This window comes from Phyllostomus hastatus, unplaced genomic scaffold, assembly GCF_019186645.2.
Source record: "Phyllostomus hastatus isolate PE091 unplaced genomic scaffold, TTU_PhHast_1.1 phas_scaffold_177, whole genome shotgun sequence".
NCBI classification, from domain to species: domain Eukaryota; kingdom Metazoa; phylum Chordata; class Mammalia; order Chiroptera; family Phyllostomidae; genus Phyllostomus; species Phyllostomus hastatus.
In genome coordinates, this window is record NW_025334012.1 from 1,322,412 (window position 1) to 1,350,114 (window position 27,703).

General features: G+C 44.6%; 4 protein-coding genes across 5 annotated transcripts; 2 read left to right on the forward strand and 2 right to left on the reverse strand.

The window, feature by feature from the left end:
* Window positions 1-131: 131 nt before the first annotated feature.
* Window positions 132-6,456, reverse strand: MED19 (mediator complex subunit 19). The gene is made up of 5 exons (XM_045858285.1): window positions 6,194-6,456; window positions 2,458-2,714; window positions 2,195-2,291; window positions 1,768-1,862; window positions 132-1,590 (listed from the first exon to the last, which is right to left on the reverse strand). Exons 1-5 carry the CDS (start codon window positions 6,408-6,410, stop codon window positions 1,522-1,524), a joined length of 735 nt encoding a protein of 244 aa, XP_045714241.1. The 5' UTR covers window positions 6,411-6,456; the 3' UTR covers window positions 132-1,521.
* A 345-nt stretch (window positions 6,457-6,801) lies between these two features.
* On the forward strand, window positions 6,802-12,739 carry TMX2 (thioredoxin related transmembrane protein 2). Of its 2 annotated transcripts, XM_045858368.1 has the most exons (8): window positions 6,802-7,036; window positions 9,569-9,629; window positions 9,872-9,985; window positions 10,237-10,313; window positions 10,553-10,659; window positions 10,837-10,902; window positions 10,995-11,124; window positions 11,869-12,739. In XM_045858368.1, the coding sequence occupies exons 1-8, from the start codon at window positions 6,848-6,850 to the stop codon at window positions 12,013-12,015; spliced, it is 891 nt and encodes a 296-aa protein (XP_045714324.1). In that variant the 5' UTR covers window positions 6,802-6,847; the 3' UTR covers window positions 12,016-12,739. The 2 variants fall into 2 exon arrangements, with proteins under 2 accessions (XP_045714324.1, XP_045714325.1); XM_045858369.1 differs by lacking the exon at window positions 11,869-12,739 and having other exon boundaries at window positions 10,837-10,891; window positions 10,995-11,087.
* Window positions 12,740-13,173: 434 nt separating this feature from the next.
* SELENOH (selenoprotein H) lies at window positions 13,174-14,945 on the forward strand. Its single transcript, XM_045858370.1, has 4 exons — window positions 13,174-13,464; window positions 13,552-13,697; window positions 13,806-13,936; window positions 14,754-14,945. The coding sequence occupies exons 1-3, from the start codon at window positions 13,343-13,345 to the stop codon at window positions 13,904-13,906; spliced, it is 369 nt and encodes a 122-aa protein (XP_045714326.1). The 5' UTR covers window positions 13,174-13,342; the 3' UTR covers window positions 13,907-13,936; window positions 14,754-14,945.
* Window positions 14,946-15,710: 765 nt separating this feature from the next.
* Window positions 15,711-21,425, reverse strand: BTBD18 (BTB domain containing 18). Its single transcript, XM_045858367.1, has 2 exons — window positions 21,260-21,425; window positions 15,711-17,719 (listed from the first exon to the last, which is right to left on the reverse strand). The coding sequence occupies exons 1-2, from the start codon at window positions 21,381-21,383 to the stop codon at window positions 15,711-15,713; spliced, it is 2,133 nt and encodes a 710-aa protein (XP_045714323.1). The 5' UTR covers window positions 21,384-21,425.
* Between the last annotated feature and the right edge of the window lie 6,278 nt (window positions 21,426-27,703).

Sequence of the window (27,703 nt, forward strand, 5' to 3'; positions counted from 1 at the left end):
CCCCCTGACTTGTGTTGTTTTGTCCGGTTAAGGCAGGGTGAATGATCTCTGGTGGGGAGTTAAGAAGGAAACCTCATGAGCTTCTCCAGTCCTGACCCATCTTTAGGCAGGAAAACAGTGAAAATAACCACTTAAAACAACAGGTCTTTGTTTTATTTTTTTTCCCCCTCTTGGTGATTTAATTTAAAAACTCCTGAAAAAAATCACTTGCAACCACTAAAACTTGGCATTTTGAAGCTTAGAGAACTCTTGATATGTGCCACACTTGTTCCTTAATACAGAAATGCCTCTGGAAAGCGTGTCCATTCTGGGTGTGGCCAATGGGAGACGGTGGATGATCCAAGTATGAGAGCCTGTTGATGGCCTTCTGTACACATGGGCGGCAGTTCACTTTGGTTATCTCCCGTTTTCTGTTTGCGAAAGCAAAAGGCTGTGCCCTAGTTTTAACAGGCATCCCTACACAGTAAACCTCAGAAAACTGGCCAGAACCCTTTAAGTATATAAACACTGGCTCTGAACTTCTGGATTAAGACTGGAACTAAATGAGAGGTTTTCTGCCTACTGATCTGGGAACAACTTTGGCTCATAACAACAGACTGTAAGTGTTCTGTCAAACTTAGTTTCAAGTCAGATTACGTTAGGCTGGGTTTCCTCAGATTTCTTCAGTTACCTGGCCTGTTGTAAAGATTGAAGGGACTTGATTTTGCATTTTGTTAGTTTAGGTTGCCTGTTTGTTGCTGTCTTAGAAGCTTAGAAATGTTTTTGCATGCCGAATACTTCATCTTAACTAAGGAATGAGGCAGGTCAGAAGTTCTTATAAAGATGAGAAGCATTTACCTTTGGCCAAATAATCACTTCAAAAAAAACCATGGGCTTGACCAAGAATCAACCTGTGCTTTCTCAGGTGGCTATTCTGTTTCAAAACAAAATTGACCTAGAATATAGTTGAGCCCTAACTGGATGAGCTCTTCAGATAGAGCCTGAAGATCACCCAGGTGTTTGGTTCTCAACATTATGGACAAGGTATTATGTGTCTGCTGTGGAAAGATACTAATAAGCTTTGCTTAACTTCTGGACCATATTCCCCAATCTTTCTTTGGTTGGTTCCTTGCCTACTGATGAATCCCCCCAGACCTTAGCATACCTTCATTCAAACCCTGTCTCTCACTGAAAGGCACTTACCTCTGTTAACAGGAAGCCATACTTCAGCCACTTTGATAAATGCAATTTTTTTTTAAAGAAAAACCCTAACATCAGGTAAGGTCCTAAATCAGACACACTGCACAAAAGATGAAAGCTTCCTCGGAGAGGAAGTGATGTCCATGAAAAAGCTGGGCTGAGCCTTACAAAAGCATGGCCCTTCTCTCTCATAATGCATTACTCTTAACTGAGCACAGTAGGCCTGGCTTCCGTTCCAGCGCAGGGGATGCTCCTAAGGCAGTGTCCAAGAGCCAGGAAGGCAGCTTTTGACAGTAGGTTCAGTACAGCAGGAAAAGTCCTTCTGGCAGTCCAGTGGTCCTGTTAGCGGAGGCTGCTGCTGCTGCTGGCCTGAGAACTGCCCATACCTGGGTGGTCTGGACTGTGTCGGTTCTGGGGAAGACAAAGGAGGGATAAGAGAACCACTAGGAAACAGCCTTGGCCTTGATCAGGGCTGTATAGGAAAACACTGCAAACTGCACTGGGTTTTCAATCTCGGGCCCAAACTGTGGCCAAGGACACTACATACCTAGAATGGGGAAACACTGTGTTGCACCCATAGGCTCCTACCTTCTTTTTCTTCTTCTCTTTCTTCTTCCTCTTCCGTTCAGGGTCCTCTTCTTTTTTCTTTTTCTTTTTCTTGTGATCTGAATCAGATGGTGTTTCTGTAGGAGACATTGGGTGCCTATCAACTGTAGAGCTCAAAATTCCCTCCTAGACAGAACTCGGCAGAGTACAGGAAAAACCCCAGTCAAGGGCAACTGCTTTTGTTCAAATGGCCAGAGACAATACAGAAGCACTGCTAAGGTCTCTGTCCCAAAGGTCCTACTACTTGCCCTGGAGACCCCAGTATGTCAGTTTCTTTTTTCAGGACAATTTGGGAGTCCAGGGCTCTGTAAGGAACCTAACTTTTTTTTTTCTCAACTGGTTCTGGTTCGAGGAAGATTGAACCAGATTCAGAACAGGCTTTCTGGCTTTGAACAGAACTGCTTCTTACCTGGGGGGACAGGATCCTGGGTACGGCTCTGCTTGTGCTTGTGCTTATTCTTTTTCTTGGGAGGCTGAATATGCATCAGACGACACTGCTCTGGCAACTGAAGGAACCAAAGAAAGGTGCAGGTGAGTGAAGGGAGGAAATCCCCTGCTGCCCCTGTCTGTTCAGCTCAGTAAGTTAGGAAGGAACAGACTTGGACAGAGAAACTAGTTCCATGACTTTCAGGATGCCCCATATGCCTCCTTCCTCCCCAATAGGGGACTCACCGGGCCAGTGTGGAGGCGAAAGCCAGCCAGCATGGTCCCTGTGATAGGATTGAAAGAGCCACTAAGAATAGGGGGCTTCTCAATGAGGGAGCGGAGGCTGCTGTTATCATGGGAACCTGGCAGATCAATCATCCCTGGCAGGTCAGGCAGGAAGTTACTCAGCTTCTCTTTCACCTTCTTCCCACAGAATTTATTGTAGGCATGTTCCAGGTTGTAGTGTGTGATCAGGTTGGTACTGCCTGTCAGCTCGGTGCTGCCTAGAGGATGCAGGAAGAAAAAACTTTTTAAAAAGATATTATTTATTTTTTAGACCTAGGGGAAGAGAGGGAGAGAGGGAGAGAAATGTGGTTGCCTCTTGAGTGCCCCCCACGAGGGACCTGGCCCACAACCCAGGCATGTGCCCTAGACTGAGAATCAAACCAGCGACCTTTTGGTTCACAGGCTAGCGCTCACTCAATCCACTAAGCCACACCAGCCAGGGCAAATAAAATATCTTAAAAAGTCAGCCACGCAATATTTATACTGATAATGCCTTACATTTATACAACACTTCATATTTTTCAGTATGTTTTCACTGAAACCTTAAAAAAAATTCAGTGTACTTAAAATAGTTACTGCCACATTTCATGGATAAGAAGAAACAGAGTAGAGAATTTTCCAGAGGGAAAAGTGAAGAACTGTATTTTAGCCTAAATAAGGAATCTTTTAAGTGAGAACAACAAAACAATTAAATTTTACGCCCTGGCTGGCGTAGCTCAGTGGATTGAGCGCGGGCTGCGAACCAAAGTGTCGCAGGTTCAATTCCCAGTCAGGGCACATGCCTGGGTTGCAGGCCACGGCCCCCAGCAACCGCACATTCCTGTCTCTCTCTCTCTCTCCCTCCCTTCCCTCTCTAAAAATAAATAAATCTTTAAAAAAACCAAACATTAAATTTTACAGTGAGAATAGCAAAAGTAAACATAATAAAACACTAAAAATATAATATTTAAAAATGTGAATTAGAAAAAAAATAGGCAAAGATCCAACTAGAGCAGAGATGGAAACTGCTCTAACCCAGCAAAGGAGACACTCTTCCCTGGACTAACCAGAACACTAACTTCCATGATACTTGCTCCATGTAAGCGCTGCTCTGAGTGCTCTTCGTAAAACGGGTAGTGAGGAATTACACTCTCTGTCACAACCAGGATAATAATACCTAACAGCTCAGCCACAACCAAGCTAAGGGCCAAATATGACCCAATGGCTCCCCATGTTTATTTTTTTTCCCTAGCAAGAACTACTGATCACCTTTACACAGAAAAACAGCCAGGAGCTTTTTCTAGCTACTGCCACCTAACTTGCGTTATCACCATCTTTATTACTCCTCACAATACTGGGAATTTTAGTTGCCCAACTTCTTATCGCACATTTCTTTCTTCATTTCTCACCCTAGCTGTCTTTTATGCCTCAGCTGCTTCTTATACATGGAATGTGGTAATAACTATCTTAAGTACACTGCATTGTTTTCAAGATACAAATGAAAACATACTGCAGAGTATAGAGTACTATAGAAATGCGAGCCATTATTGGTATAAAATATTGCATGGCTTTTTCCAAAGAATATGAACTTATTAGTAATTTAACATGGATCTAGTGACAAGGAGGGATATATCTAGCCTACAACTTTTCATCTAGAGTTATGATGGACACAAAAGTTACAAATGACATAAATGGCTTGTTTATAATCATTCATTTGGGAAAACAGGTTCTGAACTGTGAGCCCTTGAGGGTAGAGACAATGTCTTGTTCATTCTCGTATTGTTGGTGTTCAAACCTACACATCCTCGATGCTCAATAACTACTAAGTGAACCAGGTGTTTTTTTAACTCCAGACCTCTAGGCTTTACTCTCTTCTTTTCCTTGATTTTTCATGTCAAACATCTCAGAAGAGTGGTCTACTATTAATGGCAGGAGTCATAGTGCCACAGTACCTCGCATAACTCAGCACTGCCTCCTGCCATTATAGTATCCTGTTTTTATCCCCCCTCTCTGTTGGCTCCTCTCCTTATAGGAGGTTACGCTCAAGGCTCAGGTGAGAAGACAGTCTGCTTTTTCTGAATTCTTAAGAGTTGGTCCAACCTTCTATTAGTTCTATGAAGATGATTTATAACTCTCTCCAGCCCTGATTCCTCTCTTGAAAACTAATCTTGCATTTCCAACTTCCTCTTAGTCAATTCCCTGTATGTAATATGTTTTTTGGTTTTTTTTAACGATTGATTTTTAGAGAAAGGAAGGGAGGAGAGAGAGAGCACCTGAGACATCGATTTGTTATTCCACTTATGCATTCATTGGTTGATTCTTGTATGTGCTCTCACAGGGGATCAAACTGGCAACCTTGGCATATTGGGACGATGCTCTAACCAAATGGCCTACCCAGCCAGGGCCAGACACTATGTTTTTATAAACTCTAAAACGTCCCCACCTCACGGTTTCTCTATTTCAATACATGGTACTCCCCATTCTCTAGATATTTTTAGAAGCAGTACTCCTCAGTTCAAAAATCTCAGTGGGGCCTGGCTGATGTAGCTCAGTGGCTTGAGCGCCAGCCTGCTAACTGAACTGAAAGGGCACCGGTTCATATTCTGGTCAGGGCACATGCCTGGGTTGTAGGCCAGGTCCCCAGTTGGGGGGCGTGTGAAAAGCAACCAAGTGCACATCGATGTTTCTCTCCCTCTCTTTCTCCTTCCCTTCCCCTCTCTCTAAATAAAATCTTTTTAAAAATCTCAATGGTTTCCTATTATCTTCAGGAAAAGGCTCAAATTTCTTTGGCACAGATTTTACTATAACTTAGCTTTGGGGTCTGCTCAACCACCAGTCCCCTATGCAAAATTTCTGATACATTCAGAAGGGTCTCCATCATCTCTTGAAAAAAATCACCCCTCATAGTGTTTCCTTTTAGGGAAACTGACCTAATTATATGAAAATTCTTTCTAACATTCTTCACCAATATAATTTCATCAAGGTCCAGCTCAAGTGACAACTTATTCTTGCTGTCATTCTGGATAACATGTTGAAAACTACCATGTAGTTCTTAACCATTGTATGTGAGGCATGACCACAAAGTAATGAGATGGGCTTTGACAAGAAATATGATTACTATCCTTACATCACATAATTTGCATCCCTAAGTAAAATAAGCTCCTTAATAGCAAGGGCCAGCCTTATTAATCTCGCTTACCATATGTCCTCCCCACCTCTTCCTACACACTCAGCATCTGCCCAGAACAGATATTCAGTATCTGTCAAATGATTAATATACAGAGGTACAAAAAGAATAGGTAAGGTTCATCAACTATTAACTAACCAAAGGAAAGTCAACCTCTCTATGCTTTTTTTTTTTAGCTATAAAATACAGATAACAATGCCTACCTCAGAGGGCTGTATTAAGTTTTCCTACATATATAACTGAGTTGTGAACTTCAAAGTATTGTACCAATATTCATTATTATTTCCCTCAACTCTTGATACAACAGTTGGACTTGAGATGAACTGAGGGCATTGTGGAGCCGTAACATGTCCAAAACACCTCTAGATTTCCACCTCCTCCAACTTGTTACACAGTGGCCTTTCGACTTAGAGCTCCAAGGTCCAGACACGGGTTGCCTGGTTACCTTGCACCTCCGTCTGCCAAAGAACCACGCCCATCACCCCCTCGTTACGATTTGATTGGCTAGCTTGGGCCTGGCCTAGTACTCACCTGGCAGTTCCCGCATTAGGTAGAAGGGACCACATCCAGCTGCTGACTTGTCTGCACCGGGAGGGGCCGTGGCCGCGGTGGGGGCCGGAGCCGTGCCGGGTCCTCCGCCTGGAGGAGGGGGAGGCGGTGGTGGAGGTTTTCCCGGTCCAAAGCCAAGTGCGGTTGGGGGTGGTGGTGGGTCGGCCTGAGCTCCGAACAGCGCAGTGAAATTCTCCATCTTTCCTTCTACCCTGGCGCTGTCAAGACATCTGGCGCTAATGGTTTTCATTGGACAATCCTTCCCCCGTGTACCGCCCTCTTCCTCCATGAGTCGCTTATCATTGGGTACTTCTGGACCGCTTGCCTTTTTCCGGAAACTACTTCCGTCGCTCTAGGAGTACGTTCAGGAAGTACTATTTAACCTTATTAAATCACCTACTCCTCTACCGCATACCCAATAAAATGACTTAGGTGAAAAAAGTGACAGCTAGATTGACCAATAAAGTATCACAATCTTTCCCACTTTCGCCCTACCATAGCGTCCAATCAGAGATCTGCTTCCGGGCTCTGAGGCGGTGCATCCGAGACTCAGCCCAATAAAAGTCTCAATGGTGAGAGAGGCGGGGCAAAACCCAGCAACGCCGGAGAGCTGCCAGCCGCCGCTGGGCCAAGAAAATGGCGGTCCTGGCACCTTTGATTGCCCTGGTGTATTCGGTGCCGCGCCTTTCACGGTGGCTGGCCCGACCTTATTACCTTCTGTCAGCCCTGCTCTCGGCTGCCTTCCTACTCGTAAGGAAGCTGCCCCCGGTCTGTTACACTCTCCCCACACAACGCGAAGACGGCAACCCATGTGACTTTGACTGGGTAAGCGACCCCCACCTTAGGACCCTGCGACCTTGACCGTTCGTTCCCCCACGGTTGCATCCAAGTGACCCGAGGTTCGCCTTTTTGAGAACGCCAGAGGTTCTGAACCTGTAGCAAACTTGCCATTGGAGTATAGGGCCTGGACCGTCATCGAATCTAAACGTCTTCGTGTTTAATTAAGATGGGACCCTGCCCAAACGACGCATGTGGGTACAGCGTTTAACAGTGTTGCTCAAATGTGAAGCCTCACAAGGAGCCAGTGAGATAAACAGGACAAGTAGTAGCATTCCCGTTTTATTGGTGAAGAAATTGATCTCGGCGTGATTAGGAGACTTGTCCAAGGTCACAACTGGGATTTGAAACCACGCTCTTGGCCATAGTACCCACACACTCTTATTACCCATTTCTGAATTCAGTCAACATTACAGAGTGCTCACTATATGTTAGGAACTATGCTGCATCCTGTCAATGTAAAAATAAATAAAATTCTTATGCGTATTGAAAAGGAATGGTAAAAAATACAATTGTAAAGTAATCTATCGCGCCCTGGCTGCTGTGGCTCAGTGGATTGAGCACCGGCCTGTGAACTGAAGGTCACCTGTTTGATTCCCAGGCCGGGCACATGCCTGGGTTGTGGGCCAGGTTCCTGGTTGGGGGTGTGTGCCAGACGAGACCAACTGATGTTTCTCTCCTTTTCTTTCTCCCTCCCTTCCCTTTTCTCTGAAAATAAATAAAATTTAAAGACAACAACAACAATCTATTGCAAGCCTCTTGATGTACTGAGTAGGGGTGGAAGGACCACTCAGACAAATGAGTTGAAGACTTGTGCTCTCTGCTGTGTAGAAGCATCTGTGCTCTGAGGAAAGAGGGTTGTCCTGAGTTTTGGATTTTTTTCCAGTCCCCAAAATGAGTCCTGACCTTTACCAGAATCCGCCCACTTACTTTTATCCTCGAATCCTTGTTTACTCTCTCATACCTCTCCTGTGCTTTCCCAGACAGCATTATTAATTAGCTCAAATGTAGCCATACTTAATAAATGCAGGGAAATTTTATGTAGTTTCTTTGAGTATTCTTGTCTAATAATATACAAAATACTGGAAGGTTATACATATATATATATATATTACTCTTATTAAAAAAAAATTTAACTGCAAATGATCCATGACTTAAGATGATTCGGCTTATGATTTTTCGACTTTAGGATGGTGTGGAAATGATACACATTCAATAGAAACCATACTTTGAATTCTGAAGTTTGATCTTTTCCTAGGCTAGCAATATGTGTTACAATGGTGTCACCTGAGGTTGGGCAGTGTCAGTGAGACCCAGCTCCTAGTCAGCCACGCCAGGAAGAGGGAGAACAACCGATACTCTACAGTGTAGTGTTAAATATGTTTTCTGGTTTAATGATGGGTTTATTGAGGTCTCTCATTTTCCCTAACCCCCCACTCTACATGACTACTTCTAAATACAGCAAGTTTCTTTTTGTTGGAAATTGAGGCTAAAAACCTGGGTTCCTGACTCCTAGCTCTAAATCACAATTTCGTGGTTCTGTCTGACAATGATTTGGCCTCTGTATTATAAACAAAGGTATGGAAGGCCTTAGACCAGCCAATCTATAGTTGTCCTCCTCCCACACTTTCTCTCACATGGTCCTTGTTATTCGTCATTGCAGCTTTTATTCTTTCAACTTATCCTGTTTTTCTTTGTCGTGTTTATTGTCTGTCTAACTTTGCTAACGTGGAGCTTACGTTCTAGAATGTGGGAAAGAACTTAAAGCCAAGGTTGCTGACAAGGGCCTGTGAGAGCTCTGGAATGCCTCCTTCAGCTCTCAAGTTATATTGAAGGTGGCACATGGATTATCACTGTATATGGGGTGAAGAGGAATGATCTAACTTAAATAAAACCAAATGAAATAAGCATATACTACATGAATGAAATATTAGTGAGAAAGTCTCCCTGGAAAAGTTCTATTTTCCCAGGGTCACAATGAGTTGGTTGTAATATCTCACAGTTTTATACATACTTACACAACTCTTCTATATTTGTTGTTATTTAATCTTCACAATAGCATTTTAAAATAGATTTTCAGTGGAGGAAAACAGAGCTCAGCAGTTGATTCACTGAAAGGCACTAGCCAGGTTGTGGCAGGGTTAGAACTTGAACCTAGATCTTTTTTTTTTTAATATAGATTTTATCTATTTATTTTTAGAGAGGGAACAGAAGGAGAAAGAGAGGGAGAGAAACATCAATGTGTAGTTGCCTCTTGTGTGCCCCTTACTGGGGACTGGCCCTCAACCCAGGCATGTGCTCTGACTGGGAATTGAACCAGTGACCCTTTGGTTTGAAGGCTAGCACTCAATCCACTGAGCTGCACCAGCTAGGGCAAACCTAGATCTTCTGACTGGTGTTTTTCATACTGTCACTTAGCCGACTCCAGGATATCTATTGGTTTTTGTTCCATATGTGGCTCCCTTACCCACCTATATTATCTCTACTGATGGCATTCTTGCCACTTTGATTCTGTTGCAGAGGGAAGTAGAGATCCTGATGTTTCTCAGTGCCATTGTGATGATGAAGAACCGCAGGTCCAGTAAGTTTAGTCTTTTTCTGTCTCCCAAAAGTAGGTCTAAAGCCCTCCAGAGGTGTTTTCATTCATTATGAGAGGGGCATTATTTACTGACTAGTCCCTCATTTCATGTCAGTGCTGAATTTGATATTGGACTTTTATCCCTCTTGCCGCTCTCCCATTTCAAAGTACTCCAGGAAAAGGGACAAAGAATGGGATGTAGGAGCATGCAACCCAGCCTGACCTGTGACATTTCTGTGTTTCAGTCACTGTGGAACAACATATAGGCAACATCTTCATGTTTAGTAAAGTGGCCAATGCCATACTTTTCTTCCGCCTGGATATTCGCATGGGCCTGCTTTACGTCACATTCTGCATAGGTAAGGAGACTGCAAGACTTGGTTGTGGGAACCAAATCCCAAACCAGTTTCTCCAGGCTCGTTTTCCATATCTGTTCCTAACTAATTATGTATGTGGCCTAGACGGTAAGAATCTTACAGAGACTTTATTTTAAGAGAAAGGGAATACCACAAAGTGTATTTTTTGGTGCTTAAAGTCTAAGTTGGTTTGAAAGTAAATCCTTGCCCAAGGCCTTATGTGTTTCCTCTGACATCTTTTTTTGTGTGTTCAGTGTTCCTGATGACATGCAAACCTCCCCTGTACATGGGCCCTGAGTACATCAAGTACTTCAACGATAAAACCATTGATGTGAGCGCTCATCCTTCTGCCTGTTTTTTGGGTCCCTTGTGGGTAATTTTGTAGTTGTGCTCCCTGCTCACTAGGAGGAGCAACCATGCTTCAGCATGGAAGTCAGGTGCACTGTGGTTCATCATGGGAGCTAAGGGAGATGGAGAGGGGAAGCCTTGAAGAGGAACTAGACGCGAAGGGCTGAACCGTTCCAGGAGCCTGTGTGATTCAGCTCGCTGTTTCCTCCTTGTGTGTTGCAGGAAGAGCTGGAACGGGACAAGAGGGTCACTTGGATTGTGGAGTTCTTTGCCAATTGGTCTAATGACTGCCAATCATTTGCTCCAATCTATGCTGATCTCTCCCTCAAGTGAGTAGTGCAGAGCAGGGGAATGACAGAAATTGAGAGGCTTTACTTTCTCTTTGTTTTTGGCCTTGGTTTTTGCACATTGCAACCAAAGGCATCCCCTTGAATAGCTGGACTTACTACACTACCCTTGATCCATTCTCTCTTCTTTCACTATGTTAAATAATACATTCTTCTCAGGTACAACTGTACGGGACTAAATTTTGGGAAGGTGGACGTTGGACGCTACACTGATGTTAGTACCCGGTATGTAAGGTCCTGGGTGGATGGTCTAAACAGGGAATCACTTGGAGTGATGTATACAGACGCATTTACAGAGTACTTTCTGGGCCCTGCAGGTACAAAGTGAGCACATCCCCCCTCACCAAGCAGCTTCCTACCCTGATCCTGTTCCAAGGTGGCAAGGAGGTCATGCGGCGGCCACAGATTGACAAGAAAGGACGAGCTGTCTCTTGGACTTTCTCTGAGGTACAGAAAAGAGTGGGCAAATGGTTTGGAGAAGGTTATGACACAGTAGGGTGGGCTTTGGAGCCCAACCTGGGTCCAATTCCTAGTTCTGCCACTTTCTACAAGCTTTAAGAATGTGGACTCTTTATTGGATCTCATCTATGAATTCACTCAGCAAGTTTTTAAAAATATATTTTTATCATTTTTAGAGAGAGGGGAGGGGGGAGTGAAAGAGGGAGAGTGAAACATCAGTGTGTGGTGGTCTCTCTTGTGCCCCCTTCTGGGGACCTGACCTGCGACCCAGGCATGTGCCCTGACTGGGAATGGAACTAGTGACACCTTGGTTTGCAGGCCCGTGCTCAGTCCACCGAGCTACACTAGCCAGGTCACTCAGCAAATTTATATTATGCTTCTACCGTGTACCAGACCTGCTAATACTGGGGAATTATGAGTTAAGATTAAGTTTCAAAGGCCTTAGTCTGTAGGCCCCAGGTTCCTTTGTGTAAATGGGAGATGGTAACACTTGGCCAACAGGGCTGTTTTTCAGATTCCATTCAACAGTGTAGCTATAATTCTTGGCAGAGTGATGGGCACATAATGGGTGCTTAAATATTACTTGACTTTTCAGGTACCCATAGAAGAGATTTAGGTAAAAGTAGATTTCGGTCCTTCGCTTTCTTTTCCTAGACTGTGCCTGAATACGTCTTACTTCCCAGCCTGGGAACTCTTCCTTCCATCCCTGATACGTACATCTCTTTTGTGCAGGAGAACGTGATCCGTGAATTCAGCTTGAATGAATTGTATCAACGGGCCAAGAAGCAACGGAAGGCCGGAGATAATATTCCTGAGGAGCAGCCTGTGACCCCAAACCCCATGGCAGTGCCAGATGGGGAAAGCAAGAAGGACAAATAGGTCCCCTGCCTTGCTAGTGCTTCCTCGCTGGTCAGTCCCAGGCACCTTTGAAGCTCTGCCCCTTCTGTAACCACAGCCTTGCTTGAGGTTTCACCTTTAATTTATGTTTGCCCTGTTTGGCTGTGCTGGATGGGGCCCGGTGCTGCTTCTGATTTTCAAGAAGCATTCAGGGAATTCACAGGCACGCTCCAGGAAGACCACTCCTGTGGCCAACTACTTTGGTGGAGGAAAGGAGAGGTCTCGTACAGTGGAGGGGAAATGCTTTCCTTCCAAGCTTGGGTCACTGTCAAGTGCTGCCCACCACTCACTCATCTCCACCATGCTCTGGTGTCTGTATTCCTTAGAGGACCTACGCAGACTTCTTACAGTAGATTGAGCCCTAACATAAGATGCCAGGGTACAGAGTCTGCACTAAAATTTTCCCTCAAGGACCTTGCTGCTGTGGGCCCTTCTGGATTGGCTTGTGGCCTTCATTAAAGATTATAAACCTAACTTTGTCACTGGACGAACCCTTAACTACAGAGCTTTCTCATTGAACATGGTATTTGATAATCTATTTTTAATGGAGGTTGGGAGGGAGTGGAATAGAAGTTTGAGACCTTCCTTTGTGTGGTGGAGTCTGGAGGAGAAAGCCCATGGACAGGATTGGGGTTTCACTAACCCTCCCACCTACCCGCCGGAGTTAATGGTTTTCCATAATAAAGAGACTGGGGTTTCCTTTTGATTCGCGCAGTCTCGTTGTGTTCCTCAAGTATTAAGAAGTAAGGCAACTGCAAAGGAATCGCTTAAGTTTTAATTAACTTCCAAGACCATTCTCATTAGTTTCACCAAATGCCAGTCATTGATACCCAGGATAAGAGAGTGGGGAAAACGAGTTTCCGTAAATCCAGAGTGCTGACCCGCACCATGTTAAGACCGGACTTGGTTCGGGATTGGGCCGCAGGTCCCAGGGAGGAGATGTTCCGGGCTGAGGATCGAGTGCGTGATGCAGGTTAATTAGCTAATCTCGCGGTTACAGAAAAACCTGGGGCCAGCTTCGTCTTCGGAGCTCCCTAAACCCCGCCCCAGCTGTACCCGACCTCAGGCCCACGTGGTTAGGTCTGGGTCGCCAGCTTTGCCTCCCCCACACAGCGTGCGGAGTGGCTGTACCCGGAGGTCCCGCCTACCCGCCGCGTGTACGTTCACGCTGCGGTTTCCGCTGCTTCGGGGAGTTGGTTCTGGTAGCGGTGTTTTTGGCCTGCTGTTCGGAGCTCGGAGTAGGGCCGTCCGCATCCCCACCCTTCTCCCGCCTTGGGTCGGCTCGGTTGCGGGCTAGGCTCCAGGTGCCATGGCTTCTCGCGGGAGGAAGCGAAAGGCAGAGGCGGCGGTGGTTGCGGCACCTGAGAAACAGGAGAAGTTGGCTGGCGGCCAGAAGGAAGTGGAGGAAGCGACCGTAGTTATCGAGCATTGGTGAGGGGCCTGGACAGTCTCGGGGAAGGGAGCAAGGGCGTCCTACACTCTGGGCCCTGGTCTCTGACTCTAGCCTTCTCTCCATAGCACGAGCTGACGCGTGTACGGGCGCAACGCCGCGGCCCTGAGTCAGGCGCTGCGCCTGGAGGCCCCGGAGCTTCCAGTGAAGTTGAACCCTGCCAAGCCGCGGAGGGGCAGCTTCGAGGTGACGCTGCTACGCCCAGACGGCAGCAGTGAGTAGGGATCGGCCCGGGTCTGGAAGGAGAGGGCAGAGATCCGAGGAGGGGAAGGGCCAGCAGTGGGGAGACGTAGTAACTTCGCTTTGTTGGGTTTTTCCCCAGGTGCAGAGCTCTGGACTGGGATTAAGAAGGGGCCCCCACGGAAACTCAAGTTCCCTGAGCCAAAAGAGGTGGTGGAGAAGCTAAAGAAGTACCTTCCGTAGAGAGATTTGGGTAGAAGTCCTCATGCTGAGGTTTGAAATGGTGAGGGGCTAGGGAGGGATTGGGTTGATCTTGATGTGGCTATTTGCAAAGCAACCCTTACTGTTACTGCGTATTTCACCCAGGAGCTACGTTTTCTTCAAAACTAACTGCTCTTAATATTTCCTCTATTGAGGATACCTCTTAACCGCTTTTATTTGTAGGAAAAACTGAAGTCAGCAAAAATTTTTTTAGTGTTTTTTATCTGGTGTGCCCTCTGCTAACTCCATGTCTCATTTTTCGTTGTCTTTGAGCCAAGTCTTAGAATGCAAGGTAATGTAAATGACTTCTATAAATGCAGCTTATATCCTTTGAAGATGCCATTAATTATTGCCCTGGGGGTATGGACGGGTTTTGTTAAAAAAATAATCATTTTCCACATCCCTGATGGAGCAAGTGTTTTGATTCTTTGAAGTGATTGTAAAGCTCACCAGTTCCCTCATTTACAAATGAAACAAAATCACTGACACGTGTTTATTTGTATGGGTTGGGATTTCCCCCTTTTATTGGCAAAAATCTTTGTAATTTCACGTATACTTACCCCTACCCTCTTGTTTTGTCCCTCTTACGGTCTGTTAATAGACCCATGTGGCAACACTGAGAGTTACTGAACTCTTAAGTCACTTGGATTTGATCTTGCCTTTATCCCTAGTGCTTCATACAGTGCTTTGGCACGTGGTCAGTGAGATGTGGGAAGAGGATGCAATCCTAGAGCTCTCCTGAGTCTGGGGTCAAAGGTTGGGGAGCATGTCTTCTTGGGCTATATGATTGCCTGCATCTCTTCTGTGACTTTTTTTTTTATTTTCACAGCCTTGTGTCTCTGGTGATGTTGAAGCATTTATGATGGGACATGGTGAAACTTCAGTCATGTGCCTGAAGCTATGGTTTCTCCCCCTCCAGAAATGAAGGTTCAGTTGTGAGGCAACCCTCTAGTAAGGCACTGAAAAGTTCTTGGATTTGGTTTGTTTAATAAAAATTGAAATAAAGTACTTGAGTAATAAAGTGAAACTTAATTTTATGGTGAAGGGTAAAAGCCAACCTTATGGGATCGGTCCCCCTTGTATTTTTTGTAGCCTAAAGTCACCACTTAACCTGGAATTCCTAGGGTGTCTGGTAAAGCATATGAACTATTTGTAAAACTTTTGGGGAAAAGCAAGTAACTTCTTATTCTTTTTTTAAAGCAACTATATCTATTTCAACTCACTTCTTGGAAATGATGATGGAAGTACTTCTTCCTGGCCCCAGCAGGGATTTTGGCTAAGACTTCTCAAACTGGGAATAAATAAGCCCCACTCAATAAGGTGCTGGACAATGTCCTTTTCACTCCCACCCACTTCATGGTTCCACCCCAGCACTGCTTCTCACCTTCTGGAACATTTTCTCTGACACAGAATTACTGCAGAGGGTGCACTTAATTTTTCCTGGATCAGCGGTGCCTCATAACCTGGGAGACCTGGCCTTGGCTGTTCTCTACTAGAGTTGGAGACCACACAGTTTATTGTTCCACTTGTCACTGGGAAGTAAATTATAAGTAAGGTGGTTCAAGTTTATAATTTCTTACCCATAGTAGTACTTGAGTTCTGCCTAACTCCCAGAAATGGGCAGGGGGTTGAGGGGGAGTGCAGGATCTACAGAACAAGGGGTATGCCTGCCTCTTGTGCCAAAAGGACAGGACATAGGACACGGCCTAGCCTCTATGCCAATAGCTCTTTTGCTAACCAACATTTCCTATCCGCCCAGTGCCCCTAAGTTGCCTTCCCCACTCTACTAGGTTAGTATGTCTACCTCTGTTTCTGACTCTGAGGAAGGGTCAGGCCACACGGAGGGAATACCGATGGGTACCAGCCTCCCCTCTGATGTCCAGTCTACCACATCAATTTCTTCCTCTTCAGGGCTGGCAGAAAGTGGGTCCATTGGTTCACAGTTGATAAGTACCTCCTTTCCTGGTTCTGGAGCAGGGTACAACACTTCTTCCATTGCTAGGGACATTTCCTGCCCAGTCTCCACCCAGTTAGAACAGGGAGGTGAGAGGACCCCATAGGAACTTTGGGGAGGGTCAAGGGAGTCAATGTGAAGTCTCTCTCTCTGACTATCCAGTGGCTGAGAGCTGGGAGTTTCTTGGCCTCGAATCCAAGAGCTTCCTATTGAAAGCACCTCCCCTTCACTAATCTTAGAGGGTATGACAAGGGGGCTAATGGGTTCAACTGGTTCTTTGTTCTCACCAACAGGTTCCTTTTCCAAACCTGTGAGCTCCCTGGGCCAGAGTTCCATGTCCGGTAAATACCATTCTTCCCCTTCCATCCAGTTCTTTCCTGTTTCTGTCAGGTGATAACTAGGAGTTCTATAGCCCTCAGCCCTGGGACTCTCCAGAGATTCTGTAGGTGGCTCAATATCCGAGCCACATAGCATGAAGTCTAGGATCTCCTCTAGCTCATTGGTGGCAGCAACGCTTGTGATTCGGTACTCTTCAGCTTCACAGGGCTGCCCCAGCAGGGCTGTATCAAATGCATATTCCTCTCTGCAGTCAATATCAAACCCAGGTTCCTTCCCTACCAGCTCTGGACTGGACCCAAACTCGGACTTCACCACTGGGTGGTCTGGGGAGCAGCTAGCAGACAGCAGAATGTCTTCTAGCCTAGAGCACCCTGGGGAGTCCTGACCTAGGTCTATTGTAGTAGATATTGCCTGCTGGTTAGCTGAGGATAGCTGAGCCCCGGGAGGCTCTCCTGAGTCTCCAGGTTCTGGGACCTGAGGGCTAACTTGAGAGGTTTTGAGCGGAGGCTCCTGCACCACCTCCCAGCAGGTCCCATTGACAATTTTCCTAAGTTTCACTCTTCCAACCTGCCCCTCCTCTGCAGAGTCTGAGTTAGGTGCCCTGACTTCAGGACTCTGTTTCTTACTCCCACCCATCTTTCCAAGACCAGATGGGCTTGGGGTGCCATGTAGAGGACTAGCTCTCCCTGGTTTCTGCTTGTCCTCTGGCACTTTATTTATGCTCTTCTGTCGCCAAAGACGCCGGCCAGGGGCTGCAGGCACTGAGCTGGGTCCGCTTAAAATGCTGGAAGACTTGGGTGTGCAGACATCATGTGACGGCTTTGAACGGCTCAGCCTGATCTTTCTGGGCAGTAGTCGCTTATCCACAGAAGGGTCCAAACTGGGTGGGGAAAGCTCTGTAGGACCAAGGGTGGCGTCACTCTTGTTCTCTTTAGACCCCTGACTGTGACTTGATGGTGAAGAGCTTTCTTCTTGTGGAGCTGTGCAGGCTCTGACCTTCCTCTTAAGAAGAGTGCCAGACAAGTTCTCTGCATTCTGGCGGTTGCTTTTGTCCTGGGGCCCCTCATCCTTCCCTGACAACTTCAATCTCACTGCTCCAAAAGGACAGGGAGTCTGAGTAACAGGCAGTGGAGTTTGAGGGCGGTGGCTGGATGCCACCACCCTGGCAGAGATTGGTGCAGCGCTTGGAGGTTGTAAACACTCCCGGTTCAGTCTTCGGCCTTGAGGGGCTTTCACCAACTTTCCACCCTCTAGCTGAAGGGATTCTAGCTCAGACACATGGAGCTGACGGGCAGCGGAAAGCACATCCTGGGCTTCTTCTTGAGATAGTTCCATCTCTGAGGTATACAGGAAGTCCACCAGCTTCCTAAGTGTCCTGATCTTCAGGCCGCCCAGCTCCAGTACCACCTTACATCCCTGAGCTGGCCTCTCCTGCTCCAGGCGCTCTTTGAAGAAGGGGCTGCAGGCAGACAGGATACAGCAATGGGCTGGGACAACCTCACCTGGAAGGAAACCCAAACACTTGGTCACCTCACACAGACTGGTATGTTTATGAGCTAAACACAGATACTACAACCCAAATGTACTGCCCCTTCTCTCATTTTCCCTCCATGGAAATTCAAGGAGAAGGAAAAAATGTGTTCCTTTTGCTTTCCTGGAACTTTCTGCTATTACCTAGCTAACCCAAAATGTAGTTTAGCCATCACTTCTTTCAGAAAGTCTTCCCCCACTGTATCCCATGTCTGGGTCAGGTGCTCTTGGGCAGAGAGGTATTCTGTAGCTGTCACAGCACTTAGCTATCTGTATTGTCCATCTTCACTAAAAGTAAGGACAGAATCCATGCCCTTCTTGCTCACTGAGGTTTACCCAGTGGTTGATACAGAGTAGGGGATCAAATACTCGCTGAATAAATTTCTGCGACTCACATGAGTGTAAAAAAATTTATACAGGTTGCTCATGATCTAACAGAAAGGCCATGAGCTTTGGATGTGGACAATTAGAGCTCAATTCTCTCCTGAGCCCTGTCCACTGCCTACAGGCAGTGCTCTATCCTGAACCACCTTCTTACTTTATGGGCACTTCTTGGGCAGTCTCAGTGTCTCCCATGGCTTCAAATATGAAAAGCTTGCTGATGATTCCCAGGTCCTACCTCTGCCCAGATACCTTTCTTGAGATACTGAAGATGCCACAGCCTGCATGTCTACGTGGATGTCCCACAAGTACCTCCAATGCAACCTTTCTAGAAGTGAAGTCATCCCTCCTCACCTACCAACACTGTCCATTTCAAAATACAGTATCATATTCACCCAGTTCAAACCTGAACACTAGAAGTTATCGTTGATTCTCCTTCACCTATCGCATCTAGTCTAAGTTTTAAAAAGCTGCTACTTTTTGAGTCCTTATTAAGTGCCAGGTATTGTTCTAAGAGTTTTACCAGTATTCATTTAATCTTCACTGGACCCCTATGAAGTAGTTGTTATTACATATGAGTAAATTTTGGCATATTTAAGTAGTGTGCCCACAATTACGTGGTTAGTAAGTAGTAAAAAAAGATGTGAACATGGGGTCTGGCTACAGAGGCTATACTCAACTGCAAAAAGGTTTGTAAATTCTTTCTATATATGTATATATATTTACACTTATACATGTAAATATATATAGATATATAACTTATTGTATTTTTTCCATTACCATTACCCCCCTTACACCCTCTTCCACCCATTCTCTTCCCCCCTCTGGAATCACCATACTATTGTCTATGTCAATGAGTCCTTTTCTGTTTTTTGCTTGATCCCTCCCTGTATCCCCTAACCACCTTCCCTTCCTCCTGCTGAGCTGTCAGCCTGCTGTCTGTCTCTATGTTGCTTCTTGGTTCAGTTTGTTCATTATGTAAATTCTCTTTAACAGCTCAAAAGCCAGAAATTTCTCTTCGCTTGCAATGCATTAGTTCAGGCCACCATTTCCCCTTTTGGGGATTACAAAAGAGCCTCCTATCCTTGCCCACAAATAATCCAGTGATCCTTGTGCAGCCTGAGTCCTGTTTCTAAAAGTAGGTATCTGACCAAGCCCCTATATTTTGCTGACCAACTGTATGATTCCAGGAAGGGTAAGGGGGCACGCAGCAAGGTCTTGATTAGAATCATGATCTCCCCCGGGGAAGTAGTTATGTTGAAAATCAGGTCTGAATTCAAGAAAAAGTATGGCAAGTCCCTGTATTATTACATCCAGCAAGACACCAAGGGCGACTACCAGAAAGCGCTGCTCTACCTGTGTGGTGGGGATGACTGAGGCCTGAGATGGCTCGAGTGTCCAGTAGTGGTGCTCTTGTGCTGCTGCTAGCAAATGATGCTAGAAAATCAGCGTGTGACTGATAGTCCCCTGTGTCCATCCCTGTGAGGATAATGTTAGCATTGCTCCTGCCCCGACCTTATTTCAGCTGCCCAAGCACTGCCTGGCTTTCCCTTCTAGTTTCTCCTTTTAGCCAAAGAAATGAACATTCCAAAGAGGTGGAAGGGAAATCTATGATGTGAAACACTTTGCCTCTTGTGTACTGTGTCATAAACAGATTAAAAAGTAGGTATCTGACCATGACCTTAAAACCTATAAATCAATTACCAATGTTCTGAGATTAACACCTACTTCCTTTGCATAACATTATATACCTCATGTGGCTGGCTGCTGCTAATTTCTCTCGCACTATCTCGTCCTTACACCTCATGTAGCCTGCACTCTAGTCATAATGGGCCACTCGCAAATCTCTGGTCACCTCCCCAGCTCTATATTGCTCTCTATGCCTGGGAAAATCTTTCCTCACTTCCTTCTACTTCTGTTTGTTCTTCAGACCTCACCCTAAGGGGTTACTTCTTCCAAGAAAATCTCCCTAACCCCCATCCCCCAAACTCCTCAAGTCTGTAAAGGATGCTGCTATATCAGCCTATACTTACCCCAATATGCTATTTATTATACTTCAGTTACTTGAATACACTGGTTATTTGAATGTCTCCCCTTACATGATTTTCTTACTAGAAAGGACGTTATTTTCATGTATACTGCATGCCCATGCCAGTACAGTGTACTATCATAAAACAGATAATTGATACTTTTTGTTTATTCTGAATTAAGGAATGAATCTCAACTCTTCACTTACTAAGAGAACTAACAGTAAGGTCCAGAGACTCACTTCATTCACCATATATATAACATCTCACAAGGCTGGTATATGAGACCTATTCTATAGTATATGTACTATGGAAACTCTACAATTAGTTTCATTTTTTAAGAGAAAAAGAGCATAGTCTAATTTTCACTCTTGCAAATATAACTGTCCTAGAAACAAACAGCTCTTTACCAAATAGCTCAAAGGTGATAACTTTTCCCCCCCAGTTTTGTCCTCCACTTCCTGGTCCTAAATTCATTTTACCTTATTCTGTGGTGAGTTTTCAACTGAGTCCCCACTACAGTAAGTCCTCAACGTCATTGATAAGTTCTCAGAAACTGCAGCTTTAAGCTAAATAACTATAAAGAAAATCAGTTTTACCATAGGCTAATTGATATAAACAAGTTCTTGCAGTATATTTCTGGTCACAAAAATGTCACCAAACTTCTAAATAAAGAACCACCAAAATACTTCAATATTAAACATTGAAATAAACGTAAGCTCTCCACACATGTAAGAAAGAGTAATATTAACAAGGCAAGTAATTCTTTTCCAGCCTGCTTATTCCAGTTTAGTGTTGTAAGTGGCCAAAGCCTGTAAGGCAGTTCATGGCTCAAGGCAGGAATCAACTCTGGACAGGCAGACCTTCCACTGAAGGGTACACTCTCAAACACATCCCTATACCCATTCAGGCTGAGACAATTCAGACATGCCAATTCACCTACATGAACATCTTTGGGATGTGGAAGAAAACGAGGACATGGGGAGAAAGGCAAAATCCACACAGTGGCCCCCAACCGGGAATCATTTTTCCCCCTCACTAATGTTATAATGAAACAATATTGAACAAAATGATGTTATTTGAGGACTTGCTGTAGTCTCTTACCTTCTGCTTGCAGAAGAACATCACAGAACATCCCACTCTGTTGCTGGTGATAAAGCTGCAGAAAAGCCAACCGGAGGAACCGGGAATTCCTGTATATGATTTTGGGACTGGCAGGAGAACACATGTTGGTCTATTAACAAACCTAGGTTTTAACAGATCAGATTCCTGCGGGTAAGACAGAATATACTTCAGAACCATAGTTATACCTAATTTTTCTCTTTTGTCTTTGAAATGGCAGGGAAATTTGTGAGAGATAACAGCATGAGTTGAGGAACCATAAGCCCAGAAATTGTACTAAGGTTATTTCAAGAAAGACTATCATAGTTGTTTCACAGGATAAGTCTAGATTTGAATCTCAGGTAAATGATGTAACTTCTGAGTCTCACTTTTCTCATCTATGAAATAGGAATGATAACAGTAGTTACCTCTTAGGGCTGTTTTAAAGATTAACTAAGTCAATGCAGGTAAAATTGCTTAACACTGTGAGTGCCTGGCACATAACAACTATCACCCCCCAAATGGTAGCTATTATCCTTGAACTTTCCTCATTCACTTTATTGCTGAGACCCATTTCCTACAGTGATGATTACCCATATTCTTCCTGAGTGCCATACTTCCGTGAGTATAATCCTCAATTTAACACTTAAAAAACAATATGGAGTATAAAATTCTCTAGTAAGTGTACACACCTTTTCTCTGAGCTGACTCTATCACACTAGCCAGCAGAGGGTGCACAGTAAAGAAAAGAAGCTGCTGGAGTTGGTGGGAAGGTCCCGCACAGAAATAAGAACATTGCCACCCTTTGTTCAGATGTTCTTCACCAAAGCAAGCCTGACTCCACCTACAAATTGGCGAAGAAATTTGGCCTTTAGGTTGGTCAGTTCTGTTGATCATCTGGCTAATAATGGTAAAAGGACAATTAAGCATCCTACCCCAATCAAAACAATCTGGATAGTCTTACTTTAAGTTGACTACATTTCCAGCATTTTGCACTGAACCTGATATACACTCACTGCGCAGCTGATGTTCCTTTCCTGGCATGCAGTTTTCTGTCAGCTGGCACTGAGGATCAGAAGAGTTAACGTCAAACTATTAGGAAAGAGGAATGAAAATGTAAATTAATATAAGGTATGTTTATAGGTCACATACAAGAATCAGCCAATGAGCCTAGCTGGTGTGGCTCAGTGGATGGTGTGCCGGCCTGCGAACCGAAGAGTCACTGGTTCAATGCCCAGCCAGGGCACATGTCTGGGTTGCAGGCCAAGTCCCCAGTAGGGGGCAAGTGAGAGGCAACCACACTGATGTTCCTCTCCCTCTCTTTCTCTCTCCCCCTCTCTCTAAAAAATAAATTAAATTAACTTAAAAAAAAGAATCGACCAGTGATTGCATAAGTGGAATAACAAATAAATGTTTCTCTCCCTAAAATCAATAAATAAAAAGAAAAGGATAGATTTAATTCCCATCCCAACCAGAGAGATAGGGATGGAAGTTCGCCGCTTGTTGCAAGGGCCCAGACTGAGGCCCTGGGAAAGCTTCCCAATCCACCAGCTCCCAACTTGCCCCCAGACCCAACCTGGACTAACTCTGCAGTGGTTGTGCCTGCCGACCTCTCTGTACTTGGGTCCTCCTACCCAGCCTACCTTGCTTCCTCCCAATGTCCTGCCTGGCAACAGGAGAATAACCAAAGAAAGCAGCACAATTAGGTGAGTCACCTGAGGTTCCGGTTCCCGTTCCTGTCTAGAACCAAGTGAATCGGAGATGACAGAGAAGCAGAGCTTCAGGGAAGGCCCCGCATGCTCTGAGTGACCTAGCCCAATTTCTTTGACTCGAGACTCCCTGGCGCGAAGGTTTCTGGGAATGGAGCGTGGGGATTCCGGAGGCCGGAATTCAGGGTTCACCCTCACCGCCAGCTCCAGCCGCAAGGGCTTTGCAGGCACTCTGTCTCTGATGGCCTCTCTTCGCAACAGGTCCCGGAATCCTCATGCACTGGAAAGTGGTGGCAGGGAAGACTTGAAGCCACGCGGCTGGCGCCGCACGGCTCGCGCCACTGCCCTCGCGCACTGTACGTCACGTCGCAGGGCCGAGGTCCTCCCTCCTCCCCAGCTCTCGGATTACGTCTGCTGAGATATGTCATCCCATTGGCCAAAGGCTTCTGGGAGAGCCAATCACAGGAGGAGGAGCACTTTGAGCGGGAGGCTAATCTCGAGGGATTTGAGAGTTGAGGAAAGAAGGTCCGGCTGCGAGAGGTAGTAGGAGGCATTCTCTTGGCTGCCGCCTTCTCTCTCCGTTTTGGATGAAAACATTCCGAAAACAGGGTCAGGGCTCTGCAGTTAGGCTTTAGGGCACTTGAGGGACACTTCCGGCTTCTCTTTGAACTGGCTGAAAATGGCGGCAGCACTGCTAAGAGCGCGCTAGGCTTAATGGAGGAAAAAGTTCCTGAAGGGATCTCCTCGCACCTCGTCCCCCAATCTCTCATCGAGATATCTTCTAAGGTCAGAAATATTCAGGAACAAGGCCATTGGGCTAGTTTCTGAATTCAGGTTTTTCCCAGATTCCGCTCCAGCCCCCAGTCTTGGAGAACTGGTGACTAGCAGGACATCCCGTCTGGAGTGGTCGCCAGTGCTTTTCCATAGATGGTTTATTTAGCACACTCCCTGACTGGAAACAGCTGTTTTCAGGGGTGATGTGAAAAATGGAGTGATGATCTCAAGATTATAAACATTTTAGAGAGAATGCTAACCCACATTGTCAGTCTGGACAGTGGATCTTTCCCCTGTGGGTTTTAGGCCCCAGTTCCTGGCTTTGGTTAGATGTCCCCTGATACCCAGCACTGGATGAAAGCTGCTGAATCCAAAGCCATTGATGACGAAGTGTGATGAATGGAAACAGAGCGGCCACCACCGAGGCCAAAAGAAGGTAGAAAAGGAAGACGCCTAAGGGGAGGAGAACCTGCAAAGGGACGAGACGTGGAGGGGTGAGTAGTATGGTGCACTCAAATGTGTCTTTATTGGCATCTAATATTTTTTTCAAAAAGGATTTGCGGTAGTTGACTAAGCAATTGGGGAGGGGGCGGGTGGAGTGTCGAGCATTTCCAAGTCAGGTAATATTTTCTGTAGTTTGAGACCTCTGCTCTTAAGATGGAAAAAGAAACCAGAACAGAAGACATTTTCGGTCGCAGTTGTCATATTTTGAAGAGGAAGCAATTCGTGAAAGGACATAAAACTTAACAGAAGGACAGATTGTAGATATTGTCTGCAGCGTGCAGATACACAAAAAAAGCAAGCAAGAAAAAAAAAAAGACAGAACAATACTTGTTTGTGGCATCTGTTACTGCGGAATCAAGAAGGGACTACACAGTGGCGCACCGGTGCAGTTATAGATGATTCTGTGGAGTTCTGTAACAAAAATATAAATGCCCTATCCCCTTATGAATATACTGTTATTAGATGAGCAGAGAGGACTCACTTCTTGGTTGTTTTTTAACCCAATACTATTTTAATGAAATCTTATATTGAATTTCTAAAGGGAATGTTAAATGGCCATCCTACCTAGGGCTTCAAAAATGACAAACTTGGGATGGTAATGTGTAGCCACCAGAGGGTAAAAAAGGATAAAAAATGTTTTGTTTTCCTCTGTATAGATAGCCAGTGTTTTTTTTTAATTGATTTTTTAAAATACCTTCTTGGCATATATAGTTTCAGTCTATTTTATTTTTTTAATCACCCTAAGCAGAGACTGAACCCACAACCCAGGCATGTGCCCTTGACCAAGAATGAAGCCGGCAACTTTTCACTTTGCGCATTGACCCCCAGCCAGTTGGGCCACATCAGTCAGGGCTAAAATGCAGTTTAATATCCCAGTTCTCCCCGAATCTTTCACCATTTAATGGTATCTTGTCTTTCTTTGTGTGCAAGTAAAGGGCAATGGTTGTGAGTGGGAAAGTTAAACTTTGAGAGTTGTAAATTGACTGCTGAATGTAATATTTCATGCATATAAAAAAGGCAAAAGAAAGAAAGAAGGAAGGAAAAAAAGCAGAAACAAAAAACTACACTGTCTCTCTAAATATGTCCTCAATCCACTGACTTCTCTCCATTTTTACTGCTACCACTGTAGAGAACTGCCTGTCACCACCACTTGACCTTCAAACTAATGTCCTTGCTTTCACTTTTGTTTCACATTTGTCACATAAGTAGCCTGATCTTTTCAAAATGTGAGATCATATCTTTCTGCTCTCTAAAACCCTCACAGGCTTTCCCCTACCTAAGAATAAAATAAAACTCCTTTCTTTAACCTATAGAACCCTTCATATTCCGATTCCTGCCTATTCCTCCCTCCCCATTTGCAAAGGCTCTGCTGGATCCAGTGTGTTTCAGCTCCACACTTCAGAGCTTTGGCATTAGTAGTTACCATTGCTCATATCTTCTCATGGTTGGCTGCTTCTTACCATTCAGATTTCAGCTTGAATGTCACCTCCCGGGGGTTTTGTCCCTGACAGCCAATCTAAAACAGACCACAAGTTCCCATTAGTCTGTTTTAAATCTCTGCATCGTCCTCCATCTGATATTTATTAATCTTTCCCCCGCCCCCTTAGAATGGAAGCTTTCTGAGAGTAGGAAATGTGTCTGTCTCATTATTCTTGACACTTACTAGCTTATAGTAGGTGCTCACACTAACCCAAGTGGAACTACTCTTTTTATTTTCTATTAATGGAGTGTAAACAGTTTTTCCCTGGTGCATATTAATCCTTGAGGTACTTTATCTGAAGGTAGCTCTTTCAGATAAATTTAAATTTTAACAACTTTTCCACCACTGAGTTGTTTTTTTACTTGTATATAAGTTTATTTTGAATATAATCTACAAATTCACTGGTGTTAAATTACTTGTCCAGGATTGCACAGTTAATAAGAGACTTTATTCACTCACTCATCTGTTGCTAAATATGAGACATAAGGCTGAGCTCTTGGGATATACTGGAACTAGAAGGACACTGTTCATGCCTTTATGGAACTTCTGGTGGGGGAGACAGAAACACACATACACACACATGAAAAAACCAAGGCAAAACACTTGTTTTTAGTTGTGGTATGTTAGTGGTGGTATGTTAGTGGTGGTATGTTGGGTTGTTAGTGGTGGTATGAGGGAAACAAGACCAGTCCATCTCTAGAAAATCATTCAGTATTTAAAATATGGCTCTCATCAATGAACCAATGAGGTCAGCAAACATTTTTGTGTTGTTTTACTTTGGTAATCATCTTTGGCTTTTGAACTTGCTGTGGAGGAGCAGGAATAGATGGAAAGTAGAGGTAGAAGACATGATAAGTTAATAGGAGATGATTCTTAGATATTGAGAGTTTAAGGCTGTTGTTCATTTCTCTGTTAAATGTATTCATTTCCTACTCTAGTTTTTTTCAAGCTCATCAAACAAGTGCTGTGATGCCTGCTTGGTTTTCCAACACTTATGAGGGAGTCTTTTTTGGCCACTTTCGACCTAATAGGAGGGTTTGTGAGACTATAGACCAAATACGAGGGGGTAAATAATAACTAGATCAGCCTGATGAGAAGTGCACATTTATGCCGAGGAGGAGTGGAATTGGAAGTCCAGTTTAGAGAATAAGGAAAGGTCAGATTAGGGTTAATAATAACTGTTACTTTAATGTTTTGAATGAATAAATGTGGCACCTTGAAAGCAGATGAGGAACTTGGCCTTTTTCCTGATTATAGTGTAAGGTGATGGAAAGAGCATGGGCTTTGGAGTCAGACTGTTGTGGGGTTCACTTCTTAGCCAGATGAGCTCAGGCAAGTTTCTTAACCTTGTTGAGCCTTGATTTCCTCCTCTGTAAAATGGTGGTAATAGTCCTGGCTGGTGTAGCTCAGTGGATTGAGTGTGGGCCTGCAAACCAAAAGGTTGAAGGTTTGATTCCCAGTCAGGGCACATGCCTGGGCTGTGGGCCAGGTGTCCAGTAGGGGGCTCATGAGAGCTAACCACACATTGATGTTTCTCTGCCTCTCTTTCTCCCTCTCTTCCCCTTTCCCTAAAAAAATAAATAAATAAAATCTTTTTAAAAATAGAGGTAATATTATCTCTATGGTGGTGTTTTAGAAGTTAATAGATAATGAGTGCAGAATACCTCTTATCTGATAGATGCTCCATCATTGGTTGCTATTATTGGGCAATGGTGAGCCAATGAATGTTTCTGGGCAGGGTAGATATTGATAATAATAACAAATCAATCTTAGTGAGTTTATACTATGTCATACATTGTTTTAAGAACTTTATGTGTATTTTAATTCTCACAGAAGTCCTGTGAGAGAGATATAGCTATGATCTGCCTTTTATAGTTAAGGAAACTGAGGCACTTAGAGCTTATATAATTTGTCCAAAGTCACATAGTAAGTATTATATTTACTTAAGTGACTGAATGTACTTAGAAGGTTTAAAGCCAG

Excerpts from the sequence above, each read along its gene's own strand:
- BTBD18 (XM_045858367.1), bottom strand. The coding sequence starts at position 21,383 with ATGTGTTCTCCTGCCAGTCCCAAAATCATATACAGGAATTCCCGGTTC. Across the intron at positions 17,720-21,259 it reads TGTTCTTCTGCAAGCAGAAG|GTGAGGTTGTCCCAGCCCAT; the intron begins GTAAGAGACTAC and ends GTTTCCTTCCAG.
- TMX2 (XM_045858368.1), top strand. The coding sequence starts at position 6,848 with ATGGCGGTCCTGGCACCTTTGATTGCCCTGGTGTATTCGGTGCCGCGC. Across the intron at positions 9,630-9,871 it reads GATGAAGAACCGCAGGTCCA|TCACTGTGGAACAACATATA; the intron begins GTAAGTTTAGTC and ends TCTGTGTTTCAG. Across the intron at positions 11,125-11,868 it reads TCTCTTGGACTTTCTCTGAG|GAGAACGTGATCCGTGAATT; the intron begins GTACAGAAAAGA and ends TCTTTTGTGCAG.
- MED19 (XM_045858285.1), bottom strand. The coding sequence starts at position 6,410 with ATGGAGAATTTCACTGCGCTGTTCGGAGCTCAGGCCGACCCACCACCA. Across the intron at positions 2,715-6,193 it reads CCTAATGCGGGAACTGCCAG|GCAGCACCGAGCTGACAGGC; the intron begins GTGAGTACTAGG and ends TGCATCCTCTAG. Across the intron at positions 1,863-2,194 it reads CCAGGATCCTGTCCCCCCAG|AAACACCATCTGATTCAGAT; the intron begins GTAAGAAGCAGT and ends TGTCTCCTACAG.